The sequence below is a fragment of the Ammospiza caudacuta genome, chromosome 4, assembly GCF_027887145.1.
Source record: "Ammospiza caudacuta isolate bAmmCau1 chromosome 4, bAmmCau1.pri, whole genome shotgun sequence".
NCBI classification, from domain to species: Eukaryota; Metazoa; Chordata; class Aves; order Passeriformes; family Passerellidae; genus Ammospiza; species Ammospiza caudacuta.
In genome coordinates this window covers 76539940-76550031 of record NC_080596.1, presented here as the reverse complement: position 1 = coordinate 76550031, position 10092 = coordinate 76539940, and the positions used below count along the sequence as shown (strand labels likewise).

The window sequence follows — 10092 nt, the reverse complement described above, 5'->3', positions numbered from 1 at the left end:
GTGTGAGTGTGTGTGCTCACCCTAACAGGAGGCTGTGCTGGGCATTTGGAAGCAGTTCTGCACTTTGGTTGGCACAAATAATCTGGTTTGCCCTGTGAAGTGATGTGGATTCTCTCCTGCTACTGCCTGCTGTGCTCCTGGTAACTGGAGAGCAGGCTTGCAGGGGAAGAGTGAATAAAACTCTGTGGTTTCCATACCTAAAGTATAGAGGGCATCTGGTATGTGTGCAGTGTCCCTAGTGGGGTGGGAATATCCACAGTAGAAATGTATTTTATTTTGAAGCTGCAGTGGGACCTGTGATGTGCCTCCATTTCACTTTTGGAGCAGATTGTGAAGCCTTGGACTGGTCCCTGAAGTAGCCCTGTGTGTCCCAGGTGCCTTTTGGTGCTGCAGGGTGGGAGTAAGGACACTCAGTGTGTTTGTATCTGTGTCCAGATCAGCCTGTCCTCCTGGGGCTGTGCTGGGCTGCCACTGCTGCTCCTCCCTGTGCAAGCTGTCACAACAGCAGCCCTGAGCAAATGCACCCAACTTAGTGGTGTGGGTGGGCAGCCAGTCAAGAATTTTTTGACCATGCTTATATAAAGTTTAACTTATGGGTGCTTTGAAAGTAATGGATGTTTATAACTTGATTTTCATACCAGCAGCTTGTTTGTAGTGTCAGTTCAATGTCTATTAATAGACTTGGATTTGAATTTTGGCAAATGCCTTAAATAGGAAATGTATTGTGATGTGTTCTTGTGGTGTTTCAGGTCTAACTTGTGTTATAAAGCATTATGAAATCTTCAAAAGAGTAGGAAAGGAAAGTAGCACCTTTTAAACTTCACAGGTATTGTTCATTTTTGGTTGTCATTTACACAAAGTTCATGTCCTCACCTCCTGTTAGTACTCTGGATGTTCATCTGCTCTCTGAAGTATTTTTTAATTAAGTCCTTTCCTGCTGTGACCTCAGCACTGCACATTGCAGCTAGGCATGGATGAACTAACAATCTTCCTCCTGAAAGCAGTGTTCCTCTGTGGAAGCACTGATTTCAGTCTCCTGTGGGGAAGCTGAAGTGGATGCTGTGTGTTCCCAGTAATGAGTCAGAGCCTCTGATCTCTGTTAGCTTAGACCTGTCTCCATCCTGTTGCTTTGAATCTTTCTTGGTGCTTTACAGGATGGCTGCTGTTAAAATTCAAGGTTGAAGTTACTTATCACTCAGAGCCAGCTTGCCAAGGTAAAGGCAGTAAGTTTGGGTTAGATTTTGCTTGCAAGGTTTGTTTGCCCACTGCAAGGTACAGTTTTTCTTTCTGTGCTTATCACTTCAGAGGTTGATGTGTCTCTTGGGCAGGGAGGGATAACCTGGTCCTTAATCCATCCCAACCCTTGCTCCTTTCCTTTTGTGAGTAGGAGACTGAAGTGTAGGGAAAGAGGCTTTTGAAATGAAATTTTTAAAAAAGTCTGGCAGCAATGATTTGTAGTGAGTAAAGCTGCAATGTGGTGTTACATCACTACTCTGAATTTAATTCAAGCCTTAATATGTAAAAAGGATAAGTGCTTTACAAAAACGTACCTATGTGAGATGAGAGTGACCTAATCTTTCTCCATGACTCCAAGTTTGCATTAAGTTAGCAGTCCTGTAGAGAAATGCAGGAACTGGAGCTGTTCACAGCCTCCTGTGAGCTCTTACTGAGTCCTGCTGGGTCTGTTTGTAGGAACTGGGATTTCAGATCACACTGATTTATGCTAATTTTTACAGGACAGTTGTATCTGTATTTTCAAATGCAAAAGCCCTGAAGTATTGTCCAGTTCCTATTCCACCTCAAACTTTTCACTTTCTAGAGGGTGTTTTAAAACAGCAGTGCAGACTGGAACAAAGACTGGTGGGTGCTGTGACCTGGGCTGCAGTGAGCAAACCTTCCCTGAGTTTGGCTTTTAACAGGAGATGCCCTTTTCTCCTGCATTTCCTCTGCCTGGTGTTTATTTTCAGACCTGGTGACACTGCTGTTGGTTTCTTTCTTCTTACTAAGTGTCAGGTTATGGCTAGGACTTTTTCTTTGGCTGGAGAAAAAGGGGATGGGGAAGGTGTAAATAATGTTTCAGTTCAGTTCTTGAGCATCATCCATGGGACATTTGCCTGTGGGGAGAGGAAATACATACATGAATGTAGCTATTTTTGCTGACAATTCTTTCCCCTCAGAACTGAGAGCAAATCCACTATTTTCCAAGCTTTCTAAGTTATGTGGGAGGTTTCCAGGAATATGGAACACAAACAGATGCGGTCAATCTCCCATGACAAAAATTTACACGCATTCAATTTATTCAGCACAGCTCAGGATGGGAATGTGGTGATGGATAGGTAGTGCTGACCCTGCGTGTTCTGATGAAGGAAGAAAGCTACTTACAGGGAGGTTGTTTCACTGCCTATTTACTGCTCTTCCAGAGGTTTCTGTACTTTTTTTCCCTGCCTTATTTTGCTGTTCCGTGTTGAATGCTGCAGAAGCAGCAGCAAGGGCATGGTTTTGGGGGTGGATTCCAAGCACTTGCACAAAATGCACCACAGAATTAGTCTGAGCAGTCTGGGAGGAGCTTAGGTTACTTTCCTGTGACATGTCATCTGTCAAATACTTGGACAGACAAAGCTTTTTGACTTTAACTGACCAGTCCAGTTACTGGTTCTGGTGGGGTAATCTTGGCTGTATTATATATCTGGAGTTTATTTATCAAAATCATTTCTCACTCAGAAAAGTTCACTGAATAATTAAAGCTCTGGTCTAAAAGCAGGGGTCTGTCAACAAATTCTGGATACTCTGTGTTTTGGGAGCATCTGAATCCTTTTTCATGTTCATAGGCTTTTTCAGCAATCATTTTGTACTCTTTTTTTTTTTTTTCTTTATTAGTTGAGGTTATGCTTAAATTGTGCACCATGAAGTGTTAACTCCTGGCTTGTCTTTAGCCCCTCAGATCCTGAGTTATGAGCTACTCCATTGTTAGTTTGGAGCAAGTGTGCAGCTGGGTAACCTTGACCTCTGAACAAATGCATTCCTTCTCCTGTTTGAATGTCACTCTCCATGCCAGACTCCAGTTTGCCCTGTGACAGCTTCCAGCCTGCACCCTGCTCTGTCAGCTCGCTGGAACTGGAGCCTCTTCCATGTGCTGTGACCAAAAGCTGTCAGATGTGTAGGGCCTGTCCTGCCTGCACTAACAAGCACCCTTGAGCTGCTTCTCTGCACTCCAGCTCAGCCAGTTCTCCTCTTTTTATTAGTGCAAGCAGCAGTCCAGGCTCCTTGCCCAGACATTGCCACCCAAGCACAAACCCAGCCAGTTTGCCCTGAACTTGCATGATTTGCTAGAGGAGTGTGCATGCAGGGCTGGGGTTGCTCTTGGCACTTTCCCTTCTCACTGCTGCACTCATACTTGCAATTGCTTCTTAACATTTTAGTGCAAGAGATGTTTTGGCTTTGCCTTCTACTGGTACCTTATTAGTAGGGGTGCAAAGTCTTCTAAAGAAAATCCAGGTTGTAGGTGGATTATAGAGAATATTGTTCATCAGGTCTACCTGTTGGTGGAGAACTTTACAGGCTCTGTTAAATGCAAGGTGCAGTGCTGGGTGCAGCTGAGCTGAGCTGAAGCACAAGCTGATCAAGGGACTGTGTGGAAGGAAGAGCTAAAGGAAATTCAGTGTTGCTTTGGAGAGCTGTGCTGGGTCACTGCCTCTGCTGGAGGCTTCTGTGGTGAAGTCTGTCATTTTTGGGGTATTCAGTGAGAAACTGGGGCAGTGGCTACCAAAGGGTTTGTTTTGGTGCTCACCCCAAGCTCTTCTGCTCCTCTCAGCCTTCTGCCCTGCTGCAAAGAGGATTGTGCCTTTTGCAGCCAAGGTGGAATCACAGCAGTTCAGTGCAGTGTACTGGATGTATTTGTAAAACATACTAAAATATAAGGAGCTCAGTGATAGAAAACCATGTCTAAGAGACAGAAGGACAAGTTTTACCCCCTGGGATGGACAGCACTCTACAAACATGCAGGATCTCCCTGAAAATCCACAGGTGGAGAGCTGCATTTGCTTTTCAACTCCCTTCCCTTACAGGCTTATGCTAACTCATGGTGTCTGTTGCAGTGCTACTAGAGGTCAAAAATGGGAAGATTTCACTGTGCAGTGGATTTGGAGCTGTGTTCAGGGGGGTAATTACCACTGTCAGCATTGTCATTCTTTTTTAGAGGTTGATTTCCTGTGCAAATGAAAGACTGCAGAAAAAGCACCAACAAGCAAACCCGACAAAATGACAAAAAAACCCCAAACCCAAAGATTCCCTTCTCCCAGTTCTTCACTGCATCAGTCTTGTCTGGATCAATATTGCTTCAGGATTGGGATCTTAGTGCAGCACTGCACAGTGGAGCATCACTATTAGTAATGTCAGGTATTAATGCCCAAATATTTTTTTTTATTGCTTGGGGTTTTATTTTTCTCTGTTTATCCTGTGTTAGCATTCCATGTTGTTGTACACGTGTTTATCTTATTGAAATGCTTTCTTGAATTTAAATACCCTGTTTCTTCCCACAGGACTGTCCTCTGTAGGCTCCCAAGCAGTAGAACAGGCAATAAATAATTAATCTCTGGGTCAGGAGGTAGTAATTTAATTTGGAAGAATAACAGAGTTTACAGGGATGGCAATACAGAAGAATGCTTTTGCTCAGTTTTCTGAACAGCTTTCTGTTCAATGTTCATGCATTTAATTTTGGTGTGTGTCACATGTCACATTCAGCAACATTGAATAGAGAAAATATATTTTCAAGGCAATGCTTCCCATGCAAAACACATGGCCTTTTGTTGGGGAAAAGCCCCTGATGCTGCAATCAGATCATTGCACCTGCTTCCTACAAAATCATGGGAAAGGGCTGGACTGGGAGGGGAAGGGCACTCAGGAAGTGTCAGGATGATTGGTTGGAGGATGTCCAGGCAGTGACTATTGCAGGGATCCTTCTCCTGCACTGTGTCCTGTTGTCCCACACCTCCCAAAGCAGCCAGCACATTCTCGGGGACAGGGCTGTGGTTTCAGGCCTGAGGTGCACCTAGAGGGGGTAGGTGCAACCTTAAGTTGATGCAGCACGATGGTGGTGGCCAGGAGCTGGAGGAGCAGGAGGCAGAGCCCTGCCAAAGTGACACAGAGGAAGGCGAGACAGGAGGAATCCAGGTCTTCCTGCATTCTGCTGTCTGCAGGGATAGAGAAGAGGGAAGGTCCACCAGGTGCTCAGAGCTGGTGTTACAGCCAGTTCTGGAGGAGCCAGGGGAGCTGCCACGGAGGCACAGAGCTTCCCTGGGCCTGCAGTGATGGTCTGCTGCTCTCAGCATTTTCCTGGCACCTGGAGGGGGGACACGTGGCCAAAAGTTTTCCCGTGTCCTTTGATGAGACTAAAAACAGACCTGGGCCCTGAGGCTCTCGCTTCCCTCCCCCTGTTCCTGGTGTTCCAGGCATGGGATATGCTCATGCTTTTTACATCATGCTTAGCCTTTCCTGTGGGGAATGAAATGATGGAATTTATTCCTTCCAGCTCTGTTAAAGCTGTATGGGTTTTCACTCTTCCCCCCATCCCAAAATATCTGCAGGATCCCCCTTGGTATCAGTGGACAAGGGCGCAGCTCTTCCTCTCTCCCTCCCTGCATTCAGGTTACCTGGATCTGCAGTTGTGAGGTTGGGCTCCTCAGTGGTGCCCCCCTGGGTGGTGGGTCCTGGAGTGCTGGGTGCCAGTACAGTGGTGGCTGTAAGTGAAATGGATGAAGTCAGCATGTAGGGAAATAAAATAAAACAGATTTCTTCTGCCCTTCTGCTCTCCAGCCTGGGCAGGGCTGTTCCTGTGCACAGCAAAGGTCTCAGCTCTGGGGGAACTTCATAGAGCCAAGTGTGGATGGGGTCTCCCCAAGGAGGGTCACTCAAAAGCCAAGAAGAAGCTGCAGCCTGCTTGTTTCTCACTTTGTGACACCACCCCCACAAAGCCTGAGCCCCCTGAGCTTTTGGGAGCTGCGTGTGCTGAGGAGGGAGAGGGTGGTGCTGGACTTTGCTTTAATGCTCTCCCCTCAGAGCCATGGCTGGGGTGGGGAAGATGGGCATGGGGAGATGCAGCCCAATGATGTTTGCCTTTGGGCAGGAGGAGAGGTGGGAAGCAGGGAGGCTGTGGCAGGAGGAGCAGGGGTTGCTCACAGGATGCCCTGGGCAAGCCAGCAGGGAAATGGGGTTTGTGGAGGGATGGTGCTTACGAAGGGCACGGGCAGGAGGTGCTGGGCATTTTGGCAGGGCTGGGTGAGGCTGGGGAAGGTGTTGCTGACCTGGGAGGAAGGCTCGCTGGCCAGGGCTGAAGTGCAGCATTTGGTTGAGATTCATCACACAGAAATAGCTGCCCTGGTCCCGTGGTGTGAAAGATGTCACTGCCAGCCGATAGATCGTGCTGTCTTTGCTCGCCTCAAAGCGTGTGGACGTTCTCTGCCCCCCCTCAAACGTGAGCCGGGACATGGAATTGATGAAGGCAATGAAGTGAAGGGTCCCACTGCTGTCCTGGCGGATCCAGGATGCCCCATGGCTCCTGTCAGTGTGACACTCCAGCTCCAGCCTCTGTCCCACCCGGAGCTGCCCGATGTCCTTGGGAGACCTGACCTTCATCTCAAGTTTCTGGCCGTAGATCCCAGGGCAGCCTGCAGGAGAGAAATCCCTGCTGGAACCACTTGGGAAGAGTCAAAGGGTTCTCTGAGGAAACCTCCCTTTCTATGTGCTGGAAGTTCAAATGGAGAGGGAAGACCTCACTGTGTGGAGGATGTGAAGGTTTCCTTGGAGTCCTTGCTGGGAGGGTGCATGGAGGGTGCTCAGCAATCCCGGGCTTGAGAGATGGGTGCTGCCCTTCCAGTGTCTTCTCAGGGACGTTACACCTTCCCAGCTTCTCTGAAGTGATAAGCTGTTTAAGCTCTCTGTGAAAACTAACTTTTAAACTTCTCCCTCCCCTCTGGAAGCACTCATTGGATCCATCTCTGTTCCCAGTGCAGGTGGTGCTGCAGCCGCCCCTCTGGCTGCCCTTTGCTGCCTGAGGTGATTCTGCTTCTCCCCACACAACTACTGAGCGCACCTCAAGGTCAGCAGTTTTGCTTTGGTTTTTTCCTTTCCCTTAATCATTTGCCCCAGTGTCTTGGATTCAATAGAAAGGTTTTCCTTGTCCCTGCCGGTGAAGGGGCTGCACAGCCCCGTGTCCGTACTCACAGAATCCCAGAGCGAGCAGCAGGAGCGGGGCAGGAGACGTGTCCATCTTCCCCTGGAGTGCCTGTGCTTGGGGCTGCTGCAGAGCAGCTCAGATGGTTTTTCTCACTTGGCTTGGGAGGTTCTGCCGCTCTTTGGGGAGGATGTGATGTCACCAGGACCCCAACACCAGGATGCAGATGCCTTCAGTTCAAGTCCAGAGTCTGGGTCCCTTTAACCTCATCATTTCTTAGAAGTGCCTCAGGGATTTTTTCTGGATGATCTTCCTAGAGATCCAGAGTGATGCTGCTCATGGCTGAGGTGGGATCACTTCCCTCCCCACAGATTCTGTGCAGAAGGCACAGAGCTGCCCCATCTTTGGTGCAGACCCTGGAACGCTTTTCTTGGCGGGGATTCTGCCTCCTTCTCCTGAGCACATTCATGGAGTCCCGTGTGCCTGCAGAGCCCACAGTGACTCAGGTGCTCCTGGTGTAGATCCATGTGTGTTGTTTATCTCCAAGCACAGGTTTCTGGCACACTGCTGGGTACTTCTCTGTTCTTGTTGCACTTTGTTCAGTTCTTCTTTGCTATTGCTCAGCCAAAGGTAGTTGGTTTTGGCACTGGAACCTGTTGACATTGCTCCTTGCACAAGTGAGTGTTCTGCCTTTTCTTTGTTTTTAAAACTCGTGGCTCTCTTCTTTAACCACAGGGTCTTCTGCTCTTCAAAAAAACCCTGTTATGGTTCACCAGAGAGGGCTCTTGCTGCTGCCTCCAGGTGACCACTTGCACATGGGGATGGGTGATGTTTCCTGAACCTTTGCATGCTTAGAAAGAATCATTTCACCTGAGTGCAAGGGGCTGGGCTGGTGTTTGATTGAACTTTCCTGTTAATTGCTTTTCTGTGTGAGTTTTTTTTTATTACACCTTTGCAAAGAAGCTCTGTTTTCCCTCATCTGTCAGAAGCCAGGTGCTGCTGAGTTTGATGCAGTTACTGTTGGGCTGATACTCAGAGCATGAGATGACCCAGCCCTGAGATGACCCAGCCATCTTCTCCTGGAGTGTCTGTCCTTGGGGACAGTGCAGCACAGCTGAGATGAACTTTGTCACTCTGTCACTTTGTCACTTGGCTTGGGAGGCTGCACCGCTCTTTGGGGGATGTGATATCGTCAGGACCCTCTTGGGTAAAGTGACAGTGCTTGGCCTCTGTGACAAAACGTTGAGGGAAAAAAGAATTTCTGAAAAAATTAATTTCTAGTCCAGAATTTGTGACTTGCTTATTCTTTGTTTTATCTGCTTGTGGTTCTTTGGTCTCAGCACGGGTTCCTTCTGTCCTGCCCCAAGCCCACTGTGTGCTCTGGTGTCCCTTGCTGCTGCCTCTGGGTGACCACTGGCACAGGGCAATGGCTGCATTTCCTGGAGCTTTGCACACAGGCTTTATTGTTGATTATCTTTCTGTGTAGGGTTTTTTATTAATTTTTTTTTTTGCTAACCCTTTGCCAAGAAGCCTCATGGTTCCTGTCTCTGTCAGAAAACAGAAAACGGGCGCCGCTCTTTGCGCTGCTGCCGACAGCTGAGTTATGGAAAGTGCTTTGGGAGCTGTGGTTGTATCACTGGGCATCAAAGTGTGATAATGAGTGGAGGAAGCTGCTGCTGGGATGTGTCAGGGTCACTGGGGCTGTGTGAGCTGTGCCTGCAGAGCTGGGTTGGAGGATCAGCGTGCAGATGTGCTGAGCCATCCCAGAGCCATCCCAGAGCCATCCCAGAGCCTCCCGAGCTGGGCTCAGGTGTGTTCTGAAATAACAAACAACCCCTCTGAAACAAATAACAATTCCCAGAGCAAACAGATCCTGCTTCTGTTCCTTCATCTGTTGGAAGAGGACTTGGGTGTGGGGGTCAGTACCAGAGCAGGAGCTCACTGCCCTTCTGCCTGGGCTGCAGGAATGTGGTGTGATGTGTGATGTGAAAAAGTGGATATGAGAAAATGAGGAAAGACCTAAAGCTTTTTGGCAGAAACACTTGGAGTTATAACTTTTTAAGGGAAAATTTTTAGCTCACACTAATTCAATAAGAAACCATCCAATAATTAAATTGATCTCACAGCCTCAATGTTGGGGCTTTTCTGTTATTTTTATTTTCATAGTGTGTGTAGCTCTGTGGAATTGCCATTCAGTATTTGCTCGCTATTGTTTAGGTACACTTATCTAATCCTGATTTTTTTCTTTTTTTTCTTTCTTACAAATAAGTAAGTTTGGAAGAACTTTGTTTTTCTTTGATTTTCTCTCCTTCCCATCTTGTTTACAGAGGAGGAGACTATCAAAGGGTTTCTTCCACTCCTCTTTTGGCCAGGTTTTTATCAGCCCCGTGACAAGAATTCCAGAGAACCCACAGACTCTTTATCTCAGTCACCTTCTTGGCAGTTTCCTGGGATGTGGGAGTGTTACTGGGCCCATCACAAATCCCTGGGAAGACAACTTCAGATGATTTTAGGCTGTGGAAAGCTGGAAGCTGAAGTCTGCACCCTAATGCTCAGGATGGTGCATTAATCACTGGCTTTTCCCTTAGCCAAGACTTTTTCAACCCCTTGTTTATTATCTCCCTGAAGGATTTTATCTTTTCTGAGACTAGGAACCGAAGAAAGAAAGAAATAAATAATGGCCATGAACATGAATCTGACTAGAATAATTTTATTTTATTTTATATCTCAGTTCTTAAATTGCAAGTATACTAAGGAAATATTTACATGAAATACAGATCTGAAAAAGACAGAACTTACAGTAGTCCATAACATATCCCTAAAATATCAACATGGCAAACAACCTGCTTAACCAAAACAAGTGACAAAATTGTTTTTTTAAAATCACTCAGGCATTTCCCTCAGCAAGAAAGCAAATCTGACTT

General features: G+C 47.2%; 1 protein-coding gene across 1 annotated transcript; it reads right to left on the bottom strand.

The window, feature by feature from the left end:
• Nucleotides 1-4941: 4941 nt before the first annotated feature.
• Nucleotides 4942-7264, bottom strand: LOC131557288 (T-cell surface glycoprotein CD8 alpha chain-like). Its single transcript, XM_058804360.1, has 4 exons — nt 7219-7264; nt 6300-6662; nt 5649-5735; nt 4942-5189 (listed from the first exon to the last, which is right to left on the bottom strand). The coding sequence occupies exons 1-4, from the start codon at nt 7262-7264 to the stop codon at nt 4942-4944; spliced, it is 744 nt and encodes a 247-aa protein (XP_058660343.1).
• Between the last annotated feature and the right edge of the window lie 2828 nt (nt 7265-10092).

Bases quoted from the DNA above. Each gene is read 5' to 3' on its own strand.
- LOC131557288 (XM_058804360.1), bottom strand. From the start codon at position 7,264: ATGGACACGTCTCCTGCCCCGCTCCTGCTGCTCGCTCTGGGATTCT. The intron at 6,663-7,218 runs GTGAGTACGGAC...TCTCTCCTGCAG, and splicing joins GCTGCTCGCTCTGGGATTCT to GCTGCCCTGGGATCTACGGC. The intron at 5,736-6,299 runs GTCAGCAACACC...TTTCACTTACAG, and splicing joins CCAGCGAGCCTTCCTCCCAG to CCACCACTGTACTGGCACCC.